This window comes from Anticarsia gemmatalis, chromosome Z, assembly GCF_050436995.1.
Source record: "Anticarsia gemmatalis isolate Benzon Research Colony breed Stoneville strain chromosome Z, ilAntGemm2 primary, whole genome shotgun sequence".
Classification (NCBI taxonomy): domain Eukaryota; kingdom Metazoa; phylum Arthropoda; class Insecta; order Lepidoptera; family Erebidae; genus Anticarsia; species Anticarsia gemmatalis.
Window position 1 is genome coordinate 3972968 of NC_134776.1, and position 22592 is coordinate 3995559.

A 22592-nucleotide genomic window follows, 5' to 3' on the forward strand; every position below is an offset into this window, starting at 1 on the left:
ATGTAAGGAGCTACCAATATCCTTCCATCCAATAACCTTATTAGATGAGGTCGCAGAATTTATTCATGTAGTAAACAAAACATCCGTATATTATGTATGTGTGTTTTGTATGTATGTATGTCATCAGAAACTGGCGCGCTTCACATAAATTAATGAAACATAAAATTCGTTTGACACATCATGTGTTGGGATGTCATCGTCTACTATTAACGATAATGGCCTCAATTTGTATTAATATAAAAAAACTTGAATAAAGATGTCCGAAAGCTCATTTAAAAATCTAATCCTTTACACAGGCGGCTATAAGCATTTAGTGTTTATAAATTAACTAGCTATTAACCCCGGTTGGGTCGCAAGTCGCGACGCATTTAAATTGTGATAATGACTTTTTTATCAGATTACTTTATATAAAAAACGAGGCTCAATGTTATTGATTTTCTATGCCATTTCGGTAAAATTGATTCAGCCGGTTTGGAGATAAACGAGTACAAACAAACCAATGTATTATAGAGAATTTTTGCTTGTGAGTGTCATAAAAATAAGCACTTTATACTACCTGACTTCTGTTAACAATTTCAGTTATATTTATTCTGTTTTTTTCATATGGTTGCTAAGTATTTGTTTTTATACAGTTAGTTTAAAATAAAACATAATATTTAAAATTACCTAGTAGCAGCAAAGCCAAGTCGATTAAATAACTAGACTTTTTGACACATTACCTACGTTTAAATACGTTTAACATATAGTCAAATAACAAATTTTAATACAATCAACAATTTAGTAAGATATTAACTGTGAATCTAAAAGATCCTGAACAAACAAAATATCATAAAAGTTGTATATATAAGTTGTCTGTGGATACATAAATTATGTTTTACGAGTGATATACAATGTAACTGTATAATATATGATGGCTCACAAATCATTAGCTAAAAACAAGCACGGCTTCAAAACACTCATCATTATGCATTCAGAGTAAAGATGATTTGATTGACTCTGACTGACTGTTTATAGAAATACTTTATATATGTATATAATTCTTCTGTAAGTGTGTATGTCACTGAACTTCTCTTAGACGACTGGACCGATTTTGATGAAATTTTTGTGTGTGTTCAAGGGGATCTGAGAATGGTTTAGATTCACAATTTTGTCCGCTGGACAATGTTTTTTTAATTGATTTTAAATTTATTAGTAACGTGTAGACGGGACAACGTCTGTCGGGTCCGCTAGTCTTTATATATAATTATTCTGTAAGTGTGTATGTCACTGAAATTCTCTTAAACGACTGGACCGATTTTGATGAAATTTTTTGTGTGTTCAAGGGGATCTGAGGATGGTTTAGATTATTAAAAAAAGTTAAAAATTTTCAAATAAATAACGTGTAGACAGGACTACGTGTACTACTGTACTGTCGAGTCCGCTAGTTTTATATAAATTAGTAGATTCACCTCCTACTAGTATTACAAACGCGAAAGTTTGTGTGGATGTAAGTATGTTACTCTTTAAAATAAAACAACTAGTTTACGGATTATTAAATTTGGTATTCTTTTAAATCGGGTAAAATAGTAATGTTTATTAGCAATTCATAATTAATTATTTTGCTGTGAATATGGCGACACATAGACTGCTACATAGATGAATAGATTAACGCATAGGTAACCCTACAAATAGTCTTTTGCAAGATGCCTTGATATCGATAAACATAATTTATAAAAATAACTCAAAAAAATGAAAAAAAGACAATATAACACGTACATTTATTTTTAAAGCTATGTACTCATGTAATGTGCTGATGCACGCAAGTGAATATTTAATTTATACTGATAATAATTTGGCTGTCTATATGTATATGGCTTATAAATCCGGCGAAGGCAGGCTTCTGAAGATTTTGTTTCAAATAAACTTAATGGATGAGCAAAATCTACTATGGCTTGATAGGACAATTTCTTAGCGATGGGGCACGGAATCAGACAGTTAGAAATTAAAAAAAGGAAAGCAAAACAGATTTCAACGCACTAAGGGTTACTGTACATTTTAATTATTATTTTCTATCTGTTTTGCAGATAAACGCGTTCAAATTCATCAAGTTAAGTTGTTACGTTAATATAAGTTAAAAAAAAGTGTTATTACGATTCTAAATGCGAAAAACTTCAATGTCTATAAAGGTTACCTCCGGCAAAAATACCAAATCCTGCAGAATTGGGAACTCTTGAAGATGAAAATGTCAATATATAGTCTCTCAAACAATTCTTGTATAGCGTCACATTGGACTGAACTCTTGGTCAGCTCAAACAGTATCGTGTTAAATATTTTCATAGCAACACGTGATACATTACATACGGCTGAGTACCCAGCTTAAGAATGGTCGGCGCGAGCGAGGGCTCGGACACAAATTGATAAATTACACGTAGTTGAACATGGTTAATCCCAACGAAATGAACACTTACGGCGGGATTACACGTCGGTGCAGGCGCGATGACATTAGCCGGGCGGCGCGGGCACCGGCGCGGGTGACGGCCAGCCTCGCGCGCTCTAGGGTCACCAGCTCGCATAGTTTAACACCTCATTATACATATTTAAGATTTTACAAACATGCTTATCAATATTGTACTGCGGTCTTTGAATAAAAATGTGTTAATTGCTTTTCATTACTGGCAACAATGGATTTAACATAATCGGCTAGATTGGAAATGAGTTCCCTGAATGAGAATCGGTTGCATTGAGACTATTTGCACGGTCTAATTTATGCCTTTTAGAACTAAAACTAAATAAGTCCATAAAGCTTATAGCTTTAGCTAAATAAATAATATTATGCATCGCAAATCAAGTTGGGTACCGCCCTACGCATACGTTTACCGTTACATGCAAATAGCTACTAAATAAATTGTTCAAGTCGCTGCTTTCTTGGCACTTCATCGTGCGATAATAAAGAAAATGTATTAAAAAGTCTCGCTCGCTCTGGTCACCCTAGCCGCGTGATGCATAGCGCTCTTTGTGCTCGCGCCAAGGAACATTTGTAACCACACCAGTGATATACTACGCCTTTATGTATCGCCCATAATAAGTTTATAATGAAAAATGTTATTCTATATCTGTTAGTGCCGCCGTTATAACTCCTCTATCGGTAATGCCCTTGATAAAGCAACGCGCCCTTTTCATTTCTTACGACTAATCTTTTTAACATTCTGTTCGAATAAAATATGATGAACTTCTCGTACAATACTTATATGGCTGTGCTTTATGAGGTTGAGGTACACTTGTTTTTGGAGTAAACTTTACTAAGGGATTTGAGTAAACTGTCTATTGTGCTTGAACATAATTCAAGAAAAATACTTGACCTTATAGACTACTGAAGTAGTGAAATAAAATTTGATGAACTAATACCTGAAGGGGTGTTAAACTTGCTGCCACAGTAAAGACACAAAGCTTTTCAGTTACTGACGCTTCTGTACAATGTTTGTTACTATGCTGTGATCATTACAAACGTGCGAACTACGTCATAGTCAAAAGGATCATAGGAATGCGACAATGTAATACATCATTATCGATAAAGGGACACCGCTCGTATGTAGGTAGCTGGGGCAACAAGTTACCAACACAATTATTTTTTAATTCTATTTTAATTTCAAACGTAAGTGCTTAACCAAAATATTACTTTTTCTGTAATATTATGCACTAGTGAGTGTTGGGCGTGGCCAAAGAAGGACGAACGTAGAATAAATGCAGAAGAAATACGCTCTTACCGAGGTGTGACTTTGAGTGATAGATTGAAGAATAGCGTGACAAGAGATCGTTGTGGTTTGAAAGAAGATGTCGTGACAAGGATTGAGGGAGGTATGCCCAGATTGTTTTGCTCATGTAGAAAGATTAAATTAATTTAGAATGACGAATAGTATTTATGCGAAAGTAAGTAAATGGAAACACCGAAAGGGGACGTTCTAGAAAGACATGCACAGATCATGTGTAGATTTATTTCTCGTAAAAAGAAATTCTATAGCTACCAAAGATTTAGATTCTAAGGTGTGAGTAATACTATGATACAAACTTATGAAACGCTACTTCCCGTTACGGCTCATATCTTGTACAACTGGATACATTGCTATACCTCGTTGAACATGTTTGTGCGTTTTTACGAGGCCAGTACCATGTCCCAGTCGTACATCATATCTGCCGCGCACATTAGCTGTAAAATACTTGTATGAAACAGCGGGGCATCCTTTAAATACCTTATATTTTGTAAGCTATTAAAGCTTTTTAACATAACGCTTGCATGGTTATTTTTTGCAAACATTGAACTACAAGTTTTTTAAGGTTGAAGATTTACGTTAGACTAGAAATACGTCTTGCATGTTATCGTTTTTGCTAGTATTTATATTGTTAGACCGATGTTTGTACACATGTTTATAAATGTAATTCTATTCGATTCTATCGTATGGTTAGTTGTAACGATTGTTATCTTAGTAGACAACATTCAGGACCGACTTTTGACGGATCTTCTGAAGGGAGACGCTCAGTTTAAACACCACTATGCCCATCATCACCCATCTATAGAATGACCGCGCCCAGCGTTGCTCAATTCACTGAGCGTTTTCCGAGCGTAACTTGCTATGAGCGCCTTTATAATAAGACTAAGTGATAAGTGGCTTCACTGAGAAATTCTGTATCACATTAAATAATAGCCATATAATGCGAAAACAAAACAAAATTGTATTTTTATAATCATGATAAAGATATATCATGCTTTACCAACATTCGTTTAATGTGTTGACTTTTAGCGTGTTTACTTTTCCTTGAACTAATATAAACGTCATGTAGTTTTATTAAGACATTTTTTTCAGTGAATTCGTGTAATATAGATATGAAGAGAAGCAGTTGACATTTCCATAATATTGACTAAATAGTCAATTGACATTCGCCGTGTTGATAATTACTAATAAAATGTTATATTAAATAAGAGTTCTGCACGCAACATCATCTATGCAGGTGATCCTTAAACGGCTTCTTGTATCTGAAGATTGAGAGATATAGATGAAACATTAATCAGTTGTTATTTTTAGAAATATGTTAGTTTTTCAACAAAAATACAGGGAGGCTATCACGTACTTCAGTTGACAATTATTTGAAAGTTTGATGTACATTATTTTCTTCCTTAGATTATAGTGATTAACACGTTACGTCACCACTGGTATGTACTAAATAATGACCATCAATTTGACGTACATTAGTTTTCAATTGAGATACGTGATACGCATACATATCTTGATACTCGTAGGTATAATTCAATCGAAACTTTGGGTAACAAATAAGATATCGTAAAACTAAAATTGTCATTGCGTTTTTTATAAAGCAATTTAGTATTGTGTGTACAAAATACTAGACCTTTGCAGTCTTACAGAACAATTAGACTTTTCGTTCTTTTGCTCCGAGGACAGCTTCTAAGTAACGCGTCCTTTTGGCATCTCTTAATTAAAAAGTCATTGCAATAACTTAAACCCATTCAGTGCTAAATAATGAGCAGAAAAAATATCATCCCCATTGTTGTATCATAACAAGAATTACATTTAATTAATGAACACGCAATAATTGTAATTGAGACAAAGATTTATTAAAGAGGGCTTTCAAAGAAAATAAGGTTAAGGTATCGATTTGTCTTAAAAATTATATAATATGTTTTCAATGTCGGGTGTGCATGGGTGAATTATTTTTTTGTTATCATCGCGAATAAATTTGATTTGAAACTGAAAAGTTCTTAAAGGCTCGGAAGTGTTTGAATCTTATATCTAACATTATGTCGAAACTTTAATATCTTTTCGAAAGTGCAACATCTAAAACAGAATATAAATACACCTATTTCTGTTTGCAAAATATTAGTGATTAATTATTCTAATTTTGACTATCTAATAATAGACAAACTCATGCAGACACTACGCCTCAGTAATAAAGCGATTTGAAGCGAAACCGCAAGAGTTAACAAAAAAGTCCACACAAGAGCAAAAGGTCGGCACTCATCAAACTACAGGTGATATATATGATGTTTTCACACCAACAGTTCGGACAATCACAACATTTTTTGTTAGAAGCATTGAGATAGATATAAACGAACTGTTTGATGAAATATTAATAGGGCTGGATTCCTTAGCATAAGGCACCGCGGGCAGCGTGGGGCAACTTGGAGCAGCGTGGTCTGTGTGGAGTATTAATCACGGCGGTAATATTGTTCGACCACGTGCACCCAGTGACTAATGCGCCATGTCACTCTCGCGTTATCCGCCGACGTGTTAAATGTTTACAAGGTTGGAGGTGCTGCCATCTGTCTTTATCCAAACAATATCGTTATGTTCCGATGTGTTGCTTTTTTGTATCATCACGCCTTTTCAAGGGTGGCTTTATTAAGTGTTTCTCCGAAAGGTTAGCCTGGAGTGTATTAATGTGGTTTTGTATTAAGTATATTTTGAATTCTGTTATAACTAAGCAACGTAGAGATAACTTATGACGCTTATGACTATCTAAGAAATTCGCATGTTATTAGCTCACATCAGATGAGTCAATAAATACTCACAAAAATATTTTAGTGCTTATTATCAGAACACTAAATCCGAGCTGCTATTGAATGAAACTCATTCAAACGTTTTCAATTCTATATTCGCAAATAATTTATTTATTTCTTGCCTCACCGATGTACCGTTTTTTAGCGGTAGGCATCATAAAAATCTCAGCCAGGTTATAGGTGTTTTTGTCCAAGACTTTGTCTGACAGAACATTATTAGTGCAATTAATAATCACGGTGGAACTGTCGACATACATTAGTTATAACTGAGTGTGCCTGGAGGCTGGTCAGCTTCAAATGAAATGAGAAAATAAACCGAACACAGAACAATGAAACCGCTTGAGATTTCAAAATAACTTTCATATTGGAGTTATATAAATGTGTATTGTTTGTTTTCTAAAAGTTTATCTTTTATTTGACAGACGTGTAACTTGTATATGTATATTACTAGCTTCTGCCCACGACTTCATCCGCGTTAAAATATTTCCTGGGGTAAAAAGTACTCTTTATGTTAACCCGGGTTATAAGCCGAGTGTACTAAATTTCATTAAAATCCGTACGATAGTTTTGCTGTGACAGAAATGACTAGCATACATCAAGATTTTTACTCTTACCACATTCGATAACTCTGGTTTTAAATAAAATAATGAGCGAGAATTAATTTAAATCTGTTCAGTTGTCTTCTACTTAATCAAGATACACAGATTTATCCATTCTCACAAACGTTTTCGATTGTAAAATGTAATTATAATGCAAGTACTCCTCTCCTTCATAATTATTTAACTTAAATTGCTAGACCTACTTGTCCTCCATAATCTTAAACCTACATACTATGATGTTAAAATAAAGTATGTTTAAAAGAGAAAAGGGGATCCTTTACCGTGTCGCGTGACGCCTTGACTATAAAAATGACGCTTGTCGAATGTAAGGACTTCAAATTAAGCGTAACTGATTAACAATGTTTTAGTTATATCATGCTTTTGAAGAGGATTAGCGATAATAGAAGAGTATATTAAGATTAAGATCCTTTTAATTTCCAGGGTTTTTACGGTACTGTAACACATTGATAATACTTTCAATTTTATTATAACTTATTAGATGAATATAAACCGGAGTTTTTGTTTTAATGGTTCAAGTTTTGTTACAAAAATTGTTGTGAGTACCTACTTGAAAATCAAACAAAATATCGAAATTATTTCAAGCAAGTTTTCTATTACAATCATACTATTTAACAGTTTAAGAGTTGGAAGATTGAATTGTTAAACGCGAACAACATTTTTATCATTTTTAGCGTTTCGTAGAGTTCATTCACATTATATAAAATTTCTAATGAAAAATTGTGTAAAGGTGTAAAACGTTGGCGCCAGTCGGATCTCATCGCATATCTATCGGTCATGATGTACGAGTGAGGCCAATGGGTAATTGCTCTTATACTACCCATTCGACGGTCGAGGTAATAAATGTGTTAGTTACGATTTTAACTAAAACAATGGATAATGGACCGCGGGATCGTAAATACGAAAGTTTGTTTACTAGACGTCTGGCGTGCTTTGGGATTTTTGGATAATGAGTATCGAGTTATAGATTTGTAACTGTTTCTAGCTAGCATAGTAACAAATAACTGTTGTAATAATATGTATGTACCTATGATTTTCCTGTAGTAATGTCTATTGCGTAGAGTTGGAGTAGATTTAGGCAAACGCTTTTAATAAATAGGGCATTTGTGGGGGAAGGGCCCGTAACTTCTAAGAAGCCGACTGTACCTATGTATTAGGTTGTTAGGGAAGCCATTTCGTTTATTTGTGGAAATTAAAGACAGTTTCGAGGCAGGATAATCCCTAAGGCCTTTCAAGTGATCTAAACTGTTTTTATCAAATTCATAACCTGTTACTTTTAATTAATAGTAAGTAATCTCGATGCAGGCACTCAGTAGTGAGTAAAAGTGCAAATACTTTGAATAGAAACCTAAGTTCTCTAAAAGTCGTAAAGTTAGTGTCACACCATTGTTAGCATGAAATTGTATGTGAATACTTGTAGCATTTATAGAGACATTTTTTTAGATGGAGAGTCTATCTAAAAAATGCGTTTTCGTGGGATTCTCAAATAGACATGCAACGAAAACATAGTAAAAAGACTCAGATCATTAAAATATCCATATCGTGTGGAAATCGAACTTACGATTTACACGCAAGTATCAGCATTTCTAGTTATGGCAGCGCGAAATAAGCTGTGAGGTGACAACTTAATAAGCGCTCATTAAAAGTACTTAATCATCCTCTTACTTATTCATTTGAAAAGTGGTTCTACAAACCGCCCTAAAACTACGAAACTAACTTAACCGTAGGAATTATCATTTTATTACAAACCATCTCACATTTTCATATTCATATCAAACGATAATAAAACCTGAAGCAACCAAGATCATATTAACACGTTAATTAGATAAGTTTAACACATTTTTATACTATTACGATCCTTATATAAAACTTTGTTAGGCAGAAAACATCAATGTTTTATACATTCGGTTGTCTTAAGATTGATTAGAAGATAACTTGAGTTAGTATTTTTATGGCAGCGGTAATAAAAACGCCTGAGGTCAATTATGCAATACATTTTATGACGTAATCGTGGGTGCAGAGTGCATGATTGTAATTAAAATATTTCGTTATGAACATGTCGATTGTGTGGGACTGTACTACAAAGGTATACGGGCCCGACTTACGCGATCTATCGCAACTGAATCTTTGTAATCACTCCGTCACTGCGTATTATAAAATTAATTGTTTAACTCAAATGTACTGAATAAATTTTCACGTAATTTTCACTAGTAGATATAGATAGTGATTCTCAAGAAGAGTTTTAGTGTTTTGTTTGTGAAGGTTTTGTGTAAAATGACTTTCTATGCAGGGCAAAGACGGTGCGGGTAAAAAAATATATAGTTCGATTATGAAACATTTCGGTTATTTGAAATAAAAGATTTTATCTTATATATCCTTAAGACAAATAACTGTTTTTTTATGTGCAAATCAACGCCGTTTCTGCTGAATTTGTCAGTTGTGTGGAGATTAATTCAATCTTAAACCTTAATATACCTAAAAATCAGTTCAAGTGGTTGAAGATAATAATGACGAAAATTGTGTAACTGAGAAGAAACGTGAGAGCAGCCAGAAGTAGTGTAGTTAGTCGTTCTTCATATCCATACCTCTTCATCTTACGACCGTCATACGTTTACCGAAGTTTTGCAACTCCAACTTACAAGCTCTAGTCCGCCCTCCTACGCACAGTGTAACTCCGAGGTACTAATCCAATCAAATGACTAATCATATATTTAGAGATAACGATTACATAATTGTTTTCAATCAAATGTTTGCAGATATCGAGATAAATTCAAATTTCATTGTTACTTGTGAACGAACAATTAGCTGTTTTTTTTGTATTGTTTGTAATGTTAGTACATATTTCACCTTGAAAAATAAAATTAAGTTATTACTCAGGTCATATCAGTAATTTCCTGCAAACATTTTAAGTACATTGTACTTGTAACCGGTGGTCGTGTATGAAAAGATGTGCAATTGCAAATTTAAAGAAGGATATTGACGAATGGTGTAATTTCCCATGGCCGGTGCGGGTAAAAAATATTATAGTTCGATTATGAAACATTTCGGTTATTTGAAATTAAAGATAAGATTTTATCTTATATGTCCTTAAGACAAATAATTGTTTTTTTATGTGAAAATCAACGCCGTTTTTGCTGAATTTGTCAGTTGTGTGGAGATTAATTCAATCTTAAACCTAAAAATCAGTTCAAGTGGTTGAAGATAATAATGACGAAAATTGTGTAACTGAGAAGAAGCGTTAGAGCAGCCAGAAGTATTTGTAGTTAGAGGATTTGTAAGTCAAGGACTAGGGGAAGATATCGTTCTTCATATCCGTACCTCTTCATCTTACGACCGTCATACGTTTACCGTTATACGTTATACGGTTATACGTTTATAATGAATGTCAAAGTTTCATTGTACGGAATCGCAAATAATAAATTATAAAGTGCGATTTTAGGCTCAAAAATTCAAAATCTTTTAAAAAAGAGTTGCTCCTTTGCTTAACTAATGAAATACGCGATGAAGCGCAGTAGTTGTTTAGAGTGTCAATATCTAATATATAAAATTCTCGCGTCACAGTTTTCGTTACCATACTCCTCCAAAACGGCTTGACCGATTCTCATGAAATTTTGCGAGCATATTGAGTAGGACTGAGAATCGGCCAACATCTATTTTTCATGCCCCTAAGTGACACTTGTTTTTTAATTTTTTATGGCAAAACAACGTTTGTCTGGTCAGCTAGTATTAGGTATAAGACAGACGTAGCAGGTGCATCTAGACTCTGACATAACTGCATATTATATTATAAATGTGTGTTATTACAAGTTGTATGACGATGGCGACGTGCATATGTTACGTGTCGATATTATAAATAAAATATTATAAGTAGGTGGGATCGCTTCGACATATGATAAGGGTGCGCTCTAACTAATACCTACTATATTTCGCTTGTCTACGACGTTTTAATACGTTTATAATAGCAATATATTAGCGACAGTAGTAATAAATAATATACTTATCAAGGACATAAATGTATTTATCAATGATCAAGTTTTGAACTAAATATCGCGAGGTTCAAGTCGTCACGTAAAATAAATATTAATCTACAAACAATGATAAGTAATTAATGGGTAAATAACAATTTTTGTACCTAATTAACTCCTTTGGTATCGATAAGATAATATACCTAAGCGTTATTTCAAGAAGTGCAATAATTGCAGTACCTTTTTCATTATTTAGTTTAAAAGTAAGTGAAAAACATTTTCTTGACAATAGCCATTCTCGCAATAAAGATTGTACGTGCTACAAGTATATAGTGTAACCGCACCTTAAGATAGCTTTAATATTCAACCAAAACAAAAACAATAAAAAATAATATTAATATTATAAATGATAGTCGGTGTTTTTGCTTTGGTTAGCGAGCAGGCAGACAGACGCAGACGGACGCGGACGGGCCGAGCTTTGTACTCGGAGGACAATTCATAAGTGACGCGCTTCACACGTCCACGACGCGTCGGCCTCTTATTAAAACATAACATGAGTGATCTACTTGAAATCGCCTCAATAAATACTCGTAAATCATCTTTATTTACCAATATTTGTGTATATTCCATACCTTTTTATATGCGTCGGGGTTCAATTATTTTGTTATAGTAAAAGCTCAAACTACTGTTTGCGTGAGTTTAACGCTTGCAAATTATGTCGAAGTTAATACTCCCATCCAATATAATTGAACTTTTTATAGAGGTATCCTTCTATTCATTCGCCCAAACTTTGATAACCTAGCAACCATTATATCAGTATTTTAGATTAGTGACGTGATGAGTTACAGTTCTTGTTCTCTTTCTTTGCTTCTAAAATAAAGTAACAGCGCTCTCTTTAACTCGCACTCCGTAACTTTAGGCAGTGGCTAGACCACAGTCCGGAGGATTTTGATCAGTTACCACGGGCCCCAGCTGTCAGTGAGAATCGTCGACGTCATCGCGGCACAAAGCGGCGACTGGGCCCGGGCCCTTACACCCATCTCGCGTTGTTTATTCAATAAACAGCGTGGCCCTCGCCCGGCGTCGCTCGCCCCGCGCCTGTCACTCGCGCCCGTCCTCTTTTTATCGCGATGATAATGCGCCTCACGGTAGCACAGCGATAAGATCTCTACTTCAGACCACTGCCTGTATCACAAACGATCTCTGTCGTTTTGGTTTTGTTTCTCATCGATGCTTTCTTCGTGATTTCTAATGTTTACACGCATCGGATTGGACGCTTTTATGTATTAACTGTCTGAGGTCGGTTTGAAGTTTCATACAGTTTAAAGTAAGTAAATAATGTATTGGAGTATTTGCTTGAAATATAACGGCACAAACAAGTCTGTATTGTATTTAGTCAATGTTCGGTGACAGACTGACATAGCTTTGTATTATTATTGATTTATATACGTTCTGCAACGCTTAACACAGCTAGACAATGAACACTCAAATATTTCATATGCTATTATATTTTTATAACAAAATACTTTCTTTATTGAACTATTTTCTGTTCCTTCGCAAAATGGTTCGTACGAATGTAATGAATGAGTTATGATTAATTCTTTGAAGGAACAGGTGCGATGTTACCTGACAACACGTCATATTTTGAGACAAGTTAATATAGCTTAAATAGAAATTGCTATATATATATCGAAGTAAATGGCGTAGACTCTGCCTACCCCCACACGTAAAGCGAGATTATATTGTATTTGCAAGTCCTCTACTTTCTATTTCAGAAATGATACGCTACAAAACTTTCACGTCAGCGAATAGTTTATTTGTAAAACTGAACGACTGTCTTTATGGCGCGCAGAAAAAGTTGATTGAAATTTAAAAGTTGAGGATAATCTTGTATAGAGTCGTTATACACTAAACTTACTGTATATTATACTCTAACATTTGCCACCATTTATTAAATCGCAAAATTAAAGTACTTATACATACATATATAGAACAACTCCCGATTGAACAGTGTTTTATTGGTCCCGATATCCTTTATCGAAAAGTATTAAATTATATTCTTGAGCTAAACCTAAAACCGGTTGCCGAAAAAGAGCCCTAATTCATCGATAAGGTAGCGATGAGACTTCACCGTCGCGAACAAGTCATTCGCACTTGAAACTGATACATTCTTCCCATTAATATCCGCATTGAGACGCGGGCCGCGCCGCGGGGCTCCACGGGGCTTCGCGGTTGCCTTAAATAACGTATTAGGTTAAACGTATGCTTAGACGCAGGCAGTTTTAGAGTGTTATGTGTGGATAAACTACCCTGAATGGCGTAGAAAGGTAGAAGTAGATATCGTATGTGTGACATGTAAGAAGCACATCTGGGGGCACGGAAGTGCCCCCGCAAGTCGAGCAAAAAAAAGCGGCACGGCCGTAACATCCTTTTCTCGAAGCAATTCGGGCTATTTTCGACCCCCCTATAATGTCGTTGTGGATAAAACAAGAAGCCTGAATTTTCAGCTACTAATTATTCATTGTATAAACACGGTATATTTAAAATTTCAGTCAATTTGAACCAGTAGTTTAAAAATGACAACTTGTTAAAATTTTGAATTTTGTCACTCACTGATTCACTGACTCACTGACTCACCGATCATCAAAAGTATAAGGTACTTCTAGCAGACTTAGAACCTTAAAATTTAGAATACAAATAGGGTTTAGTGTCTTAATCATGGGAAAATTTCAATATTTTCTAATTTCGGTCCAGTTTTCTAAATACACTAACTGCAACATTAACTTTGTAATCCCATATAAATGTATAAGATTACAAGATTACATTTGCAGTTAAGAATCATTATTACTGTAGAAAATAATAAATAATAGGTGTAGATAGGTACATACTATATGAGGCATAACGGGAGGGGATATAAGGTGGGTAAGGATGCTTAGCCCATGAAACTGAAAAACATTCCCATAGGAAAATATGTTGAATTATAAGAAAAAACGTCTTTCCATACAAATTGGACTTATGTTCGTTCTACAAAAAGAAGTGAGATGCCACCAAAAACATTCTGTAAAACCTCAAGTCTCGCAGCTCAGTCTTTCTGGCGTAAAAAGTGGTGAGATCTATATAATACCAAGTCGATTAATCTATTTCGTCTCTACTTAAGGGACCTTCTGTCTTAAGTTATTACATAAGTTATTATCATGCCAATATTAAAAATATTTTACGTTTAAAACAAAAAGATCGACTTGGTCATCGCATGAAAACACAAATTCGCCATTAAAATTTCAGGAGCATTAACTTCTCGTCGTGCTGTGTAGTGTAATACATACAAATCATGCGATGGCCAGGTCGGTCTATTTGTTTTAAACGTAAAATATTTTTAATATTGGCATGATAATAACTTATGTAATAACTTAAGACAGAAGGTCCCTTAAGTAGAGACGAAATAGATTAATCGACTTGGTATTATATAGATCTCACCACTTTTTACGCCAGAAAGACTGAGCTGCGAGACTTGAGGTTTTACAGAATGTTTTTGGTGGCATTCATTTTTGTGTGACACACGCACGAGTATAAATTTCTCATGCTTTCAATGAGCATGTTTGATTAGCAAAATACAAGGGTCTAGTTAAGGCAGATAAGTTGTTGAGATAATAAAGAGAGTAAAATCCCGAGAAGAGTAAAGAGAATAAAACCCCGTGAAAGTGTGATCAATATAATAGCTATTATACCTAATCAACTCTAGTATGGCTAAAATGACAGCCTTATTTTTAAAGTCAGTACAAAATGAAAGAAAACAGTCATATAGATCAAATATTGAATTACGACCATCACAGTTAGTTAATTTACTGCAAATTCAGTAGGTAGTATATCACGCTGTGTCCTGGGTCGCAGCATACGCTCCACCTTAGCTCCCAAAGCCACCGCCGACATATTTTGTTTAATGTTTTTCGGTATCGAATCGTAACGAATCGTGTGGACGATTTATAGTCGCACGACACTACGGTAATCGGATTTGATGGGATTAACTCTCGTTGTCTTGTGCCCGTGATGTATGGTGCCGTGGAACTGTAGCAAATGTATTTCTGATCATGTGTAAGGTGTTATTTAGATTATTTTTTTTATCTTGTGGTTGTGTGTAGTACTCGTAACCTTTCCTGTATGACTAGACGTCTGAATTGAGAGAGGGAAGTTTGTTAGGATCGTAACAATTTTAGCAATATTAGCAATTTTTGGTCTCTGCCTATCCTTATGGGTAGAAATTTATGTATATTTGTAAATAGCTGACTCGGCAAATGTCGTTTTTCCAAATAAAAAAAAATGAGTCACTTAAAGGTATGAAAAATAGATGTTAGCCGATTCCAGACTTACTCAATATGCTCACAATATTTCATGAGAATCGATTAACCGGCTTAATCGATTCTCATGAAAGGAGGAGTACAGTAACTAACATTGTGACATAGAAATAATATATATTAGATGGTTCAAGCGAGTAAATAACTAAGATTGATGCATTGATAAAACGGCATTCATCCAAATTCAACTGAACCGCAAATGAATTTAAACAAATAATTATGATTTTGAATATCCTATCTTATTTCGAGAGACCACTCTTGCCAGTGAGATCATAGGGAGGCCGCACATTACCTACTTTTAGCATCGGCGACCGGTGATGTAGTAAATTCTGTTGAACAAAATTAAATTAGCGTAATAAAATTACATTAGGAACAATGTATTCTAGCTTAATAATAGACGTTTTATACTGAAATAAAGTGTATAAACAATTTTTTCGTTTATAATTAGATTCTTTTGAACAAATTAGCCGCTTAATACCTTAATTGAAACAAGCATTCATAACACAGGTTATTTAATACTAGTTAACGCCTGCGACGTGACCTGCGCTACAATATTTTTTCTGTATTATTTTCAACCTTAATGTGGCCAGGTGGTGGTTTTTGTCCCGGACTTCTATATTCTGAAGTAAGTAAACTATGTTATATGTTTAAGGTTAAAAAAATCAGTCTTGATATATCTACTCATTAAAGAGCGTTTTAATATAGTAATTGAGCTTTCTGTTGCGCGGCTGTCTATAACCCAACATCTGAGAGCCGGATAGCTATAGATGCTTTTGTATGAAAATCTAATCAGCGCCTCCAGCGGAAGCCGTAAGAACTACCTTTGCAGTACATTTTAAATGTCAAAGTCTCGGTACTCGATGCTACCGATTGTAGAAAATCGCGCTGCTGTTGTCTTTATGTAATACACACACGGAAACGTTTTATATATGGCCTGTTTAAAATACAAAAACAAATCTAAGCTTTGTTTCTGGAAAATTCACATTGAACTAAGCCTTTTATGTCTCACATTAAAAATTCCAAAATTATAATGTAATATTCGTGTTTTGTTAATAGCTATACACAAGTTATCCTATTCCAAACGTAATAGATCTTATGCTTAAAACTGAAGTATCGCGTTGATGTCTTTTGTATGGAACTTTATAGATAGTTCGCTAGGCCTTTGCATCGAAATGGAAAATATCTGAAATGGTTGATTTTATTATAATTCTGTTGTTTTATTTATTTAGGGATTATATTTCATATATCTCTCGTCTTTGCCTATCCCTGAGCGTGATGTATTTCAAATATTGTAAGCATTTAGAAATATTTTTCTTTAAAAACTTTGATTCTGTTTATGTAAGAAATACTACATTTTTCGCAAATATTGTTTTCTTTCTTGTTGTAGTCGATAATATAAAATAAAATACTTTAAATAATAATATAATAAAAAATTACTTTACAGGCGTTTAACTTACGACTACAAACTATTTTACTTATATAAGTAACATCTATATTGTTTAAAAAGCGCTTATGAATAAAACCGCTTAAATTAATAGGCTTGGAAGACGGTACAACAGTAACATATTCATGGTATGTTTGCCAAAACACTTTTATTGAGGGCTTAACTATGTACTTTCAAAGTTTGGCTTTAAAAAGTCCAGCCAGTCCAGTTTGGACCGTTGATTGATCAGTCAATCAAACATTACTGACAGGCCGTTTGTTAAAAATAATATAATTTATTTCACTATTAATAAATATTATGAACTTTCTGATGGTTGCAAAAGTGAATTTGTATATGCATACGTAGAAGTTAAAATTACTACATTTTTTTTAAATTTATTTTAAACACGTTCAACATTTAATGCAAAAATTAGTTTGTATATTTAGAAACACACACACGGCCACCTGATTTAATTCTAAGCAAAGTAATATCATACAAATCTGAATACAAACTTATATAGATAAATTAACATCCAAACACAGAACAGATGCTCGTGAACAAAACACAAGTATTTTTCATGGGTGAGAATCAAACCCACAACACGAGGCGCTACTATAGCGTCGAGACAACAACGTCAACCATAACGCCAGTCGTGCATTTAATTTTTGCGATTTCATACAATAAGGAACTTCAAAATGATTGTAGTAAAATTTTCGTCAGATAAGTTAGTAAGTAAAAGTTAAGTTACTAATAACAGTTGCTGACGTTGCTTCTAGAACTATCCACGAGACTAGACTAGATGGCAGAGTTGGAGTTGCCAATTAAAAAAAAAAACAATTTAATTATTAACTATATTATAGCACTAAAACTAAATGCTCAATAGTGTTGAAGTTATACCGCAAATACCGTAACAGTAATAATTATTACTTAACTAGTGACTCTATCAAGTCGCTATCCACTGTCTACACGGAATATGATCAACGACTCTGCAAGCTATTGGTAAGGCATCCTTTTACTATGCCAGGGCTGAAAGCTCAACAAAAGCCCATGTATATGTACGTAGCTCGTTATTACCATTGTATCTCTTTTAAACTACCTATTTATATAAATAATTACAGATATTTCCGATACAATTACAAGAGAATTATTTATTTTAATTAAATTGATTTTATTGTTTTTATTCACCCCGCATATTCTTACTTCATTTATAATTTAATGTGGAAATGGAATTACTTTTTTATTATTTTTTGCTTTTAATTCAAGAAATAATGAACGGATTTTCTTGTCATTTTGACCAATAGAGAGTGATTAATGCTTAAGGTCTGTGTGTACAATTCATTAAGGTTTTTTAGAAAATTGCCTGAACAATAATGATAATTGTTAATTAAAGTTTCTTTAAAAAATACAGAGCTGTGAACTTGCGCAAATAACGCCGGATCCTGAAGTCTATAAATAGTTTTAATACCACAATATTAAAGCAAGGCAGTTCACAAAACAATAATTACAATAATTACGTGAAACTTGTAAAGCATTCGATCAACAACACGTTGTCTGACAATTTGTTTTTATATCTACTAATAAAATGATTAAGTCGTAAATATTATGGCGTCCGTCCGTACTTCTGGCGGGACCAACCGTTTGTACCACGATGTTATTAAAACTAGTCGGTTATGTTACTATAGCGAAATGAAATATTTTTAGAACGAAAAGTTATGTTCGCGTGGCTTGTAACAGGTAATTCGAAGTTACATTCCGCCCTAGTGATAATAATCTACCACCCAGTCAGATACCCAGATCAGTTATCGGCTAATTACCTATAGTCAGATAAATCTAAGAGTTCCTAATTATATTTTGGTTTTTGTCACCATAAGTATAATTTATATACATCAGTATTTTTCTTGAAATACAGTTTTCGTACTTTTCAAAGATATTAGAATTACTTGACTACTTTAAGTTAAACAACACTAGACTAGTTAGCGACAAATGAGCACAACGCAAAAAAATTGGGCCTAGAACTCCGTGAAAGATAGAACGATAAAAGCGATAACCAGAGAAATACACGTAAAGTCGTCGACTATTTCACTATTTAACTAAATTATTTGTACTCAGGTAAGTTAACATCAGACCGATTGATGTTCATTAGTCTCCGCGTATCCCTGCGGAAACAGGCGATATAATATCAAACCTTGCTCAGCATTTATAATAAAGTAATAGACCGCAATAAATGCAGAATTTCTCTACTTATGTACTAACATCAACAAGTTAGAAGTAAATAAAGTGATTTGATTTAGAACGCTCGGTAGATATAAATTGAGTAGCTAAAGCGTTCAGCAGTTTGCATACATAATTCAAGAGACAAACAAACAAACGAAATGTCGTTTATTTATGGCCGTTATATACAACGAGTTTGTGCGAGCGGTTCCACGGTTGAGATTAGTGCGAATGTTTCAGTTTTTTACATTTGAATTATTATCCTGAAAGATTAAAAGGGTGAAAAGGCTTTGATTGGTGTTGATTGTTGTTGGATCGGAATACTTTGTACGCTCTGTGTAATCCGTTTATGTAAACGTGTGTTTTTGTTATTAATTCTTCGCATGTAACCGATTTGCATATAAGTTTTATAAATTCCCGGAGTAGGAAATAGTTAAAGAGTTACTATTATACATCAGGCACCATGCGTGACTGACAGGTACAGCACAGACTGGGTTTGTTATTTCCAACTAGACCTAACCATGGTATAATAAATATTTTTTGGCGAAGTCTGTGCATTACTATTTATCTGAACACGCTCAATAAGCAGAACTAAAGTGTTTTGTTTAAAAGTTTATTTTTTAAAACATACAAAGTGCATAGGACTAGAAAATGATTAGTGGTTGTTTCATATCGGACGGATCATTCAATCGTAGAGTAAAATTTGTTTAAGGTAACGAAACTGGCTTAAAAGAACTAGTTTACTCAAAACGAATACCTATTTAAACTACGTTTGTAAAACTTTTGCTAGAAGTTACTCTCACAAAATATAAATATATAATTACATGCGATCGGGTCAAAGAGGATGAAAATTTAAAGACAAGGAAACGTTTTTCTATATCTATTTCCCGACGATCTGGCCGAATAACATCAGCGTTGACCACGCAAGCGCTTATAAATTGTTATTTTTGTCGGTAGTGTGTTAAAGTCTTAATAGATTAAGAAATTTGAAACTCAAACTAATCTAGAGTCTTTTGGAGCACACCGTAAAGCCGCCATCTTGTAAAATGTAGGTACCTTATACCTAAACTAAACTATTTCTGGGCGCAAGTGTCGATATTGACAATATTGGGACATTTATACATATTTTATAATTGGATTATATTATTACGTTTCAGTCAGTAATAGTATATGATTTTTATGTGTAGCTTTTATATAATTATATTGAAGGAAGTAAATGGAAGAATCAAAACATGTAACCCATGGAACAGATAACGTTTGAATTATATTAATGATAGTCTACACTCATAGGTATAGGTACAAGAATAATTAAACAACTCTACTTTTGTAACAGGCGGTTTTGTAATTTCATTCATCAATATAATAAACAATGTAGGTCTATATAACTTAAGTGCTTGATATTATTTTCCGTTTACAAAGTTGTTGTTGCCACACGAAGTCCTTTCAATCAATGACCGACGCTAAGTTCTATCACCATGCGGTATAGCTAGGCTTTTTAATTCACTCATAGTTAGACTGAAACCTGCATTTAGGCGGGAAAATAAAAGTAAAACTTATAACCCAACTTTATATGTAGAGTTAATAGAAAATGAAACGACCGCAGGCATAATTAATTCTTAGTTGACTGTTTATCACTCGGAAAAAGTTAAATATAAACTATTTCATTTCCATTTTCTGAAATATCTGACTATCAAATTCATTGAGTTGTAGGCTCGCAAATTACTAAAATTATCTATACCTACAATAAAACTGTACTTGGTACAGACAATTTATGTTCTTCGGGTTTGGGCGCTAATTCTTTCTGTACCTTAAAATTAAATAGAGGTTTTATAAGTTTAACAAATGTATGAACATTCTAATTATTGTTTTTTCATAACGCGCTCTTGATCCCGTAGAACTAGAATTTATATATTTATGTTTCTCTGCCTATCCCTTAAAGGCACACTTACACCAAACAAACGAGCTATAAAAAATAGTAAACTAAATTATATTTATAGAACTTATTATTCATTAGTAAGAGTCACAGGTGTTAATATTACCAGCGACCGGCGGCTCTTTGATCTATAGTTGATTACGTTTTACTATAATTTACTCTTTAATAAAAAACAGTCTATTATGTCCACTTAGTAACTAAGCATTAGTTAGGTATTACATTTGTAGAGTATTCATATTTAATATGTTGTTTCCTATTTATATTAAAAGCGCACGTTGAACATATGGATCGATGACATATTACTAGCATAATCTTGCGGTTTTAGCTTTTCCGTTTAAAGATTCATTGTGTTTTAAAGTATTGATTTAGTTAGAAGCCTTTGTTGCAAAAACTTTGGTTTTAAACATAAACCTTGTATTAAAGCACTTCACTTTAACGAGCTTGCGTTCAAGATCACTTATTATAGGCATTTGAGCAAGTGACGTGACATTCAATACCATTTAATCATAAGCAGGAGTATTTGTTTGTAGCGAGCTAATACAGGTTCAATTTATTCATACTAATGTCTTGAGAAATACTCGTAGTTGTAAGGTACACCTTGAGTAAAGGTGCAGACGAGCCGGGAGAGATCTGTCAATAAATCATACTTACATAGTTGCGTGAACACAAGGGACTCTTACCTTCATCTCCAGCTTCACACCCAACACTTTGGCAACGCTATCAGTATTTCACAAAACAAAACATAAACATGTGCAGCACACTGTCATTGAACTGTCAGTACATGTCACAGCGCGGCGCCGTGGCGAGGCCGTGGCGGGCAGCGAGGTGGCACAGGAGGCAGCTGCGCGGGCGGCCGGTCCACGCGACTCCACCGACGATACTGAGCTGGCCAGCAGCGCGAGGCGGCGCCGGCCCACCTCGCGCGCACGGCCCGGGCCCCCATTGGCTCGGCGGCCCGGCGACACGCCCGCACGACCCACCACCATCAACCCGCCTATCTATGTAAACCCCAGCGCCCTCCAAAAATTATCCCCATTACCTTCAATAAAACGTACAACATTTCGCGTGACGTATCGGATTTCAAAAGATTTTTAATAGCTACTCTTTAAGTGAACTTTTTACATTGTAAATTGAACTCAATCGCTCATGTATGCGAACATGGTCGATGTTCGAATTCGTTTGATTTAAGACGCCGCTATTAACGTTTATGGCTATTTTACGGCGCCGCGCCACAGGAATATTCAAGATGTCTATAAAATTTTAAATTACCTTACGTATGATTTATATTTTATTGAAAGAATACATAAACCAATAAATTGATAGTAAGCGTTAATCGTTGCTCCTGAACGATATATGTAAATGTAACTTTATTCAGCTGAATGGTTTGCAAGCGTCCTGGGTTTTATTCCATTAATGGAATATTTATTATTCATCATAAGTATTGTATTCATTCACTATTAAATTATGCGGTATTCTAAAGGCGGCTTTATTCAATATTCACCAATCATTCATATTTATAAATTTCATGTCGCATAATTTCTAAATAC

The 22592-nt window shown here is 34.2% G+C and overlaps 1 protein-coding gene across 1 annotated transcript in view; it reads right to left on the bottom strand.

Annotated features, from left to right (window-relative positions):
• The window catches only part of Awh (LIM/homeobox protein arrowhead), a 53465-nt gene extending 31563 nt beyond the window's left edge, over positions 1 to 21902 (bottom strand). The window contains exon 1 of the mRNA XM_076134927.1: positions 21726 to 21902. Within this exon, the coding sequence (XP_075991042.1) occupies positions 21726 to 21731 (6 nt within the window). The 5' untranslated portion in view covers positions 21732 to 21902. The remainder of the gene's footprint in view (positions 1 to 21725) is intronic.
• Between the last annotated feature and the right edge of the window lie 690 nt (positions 21903 to 22592).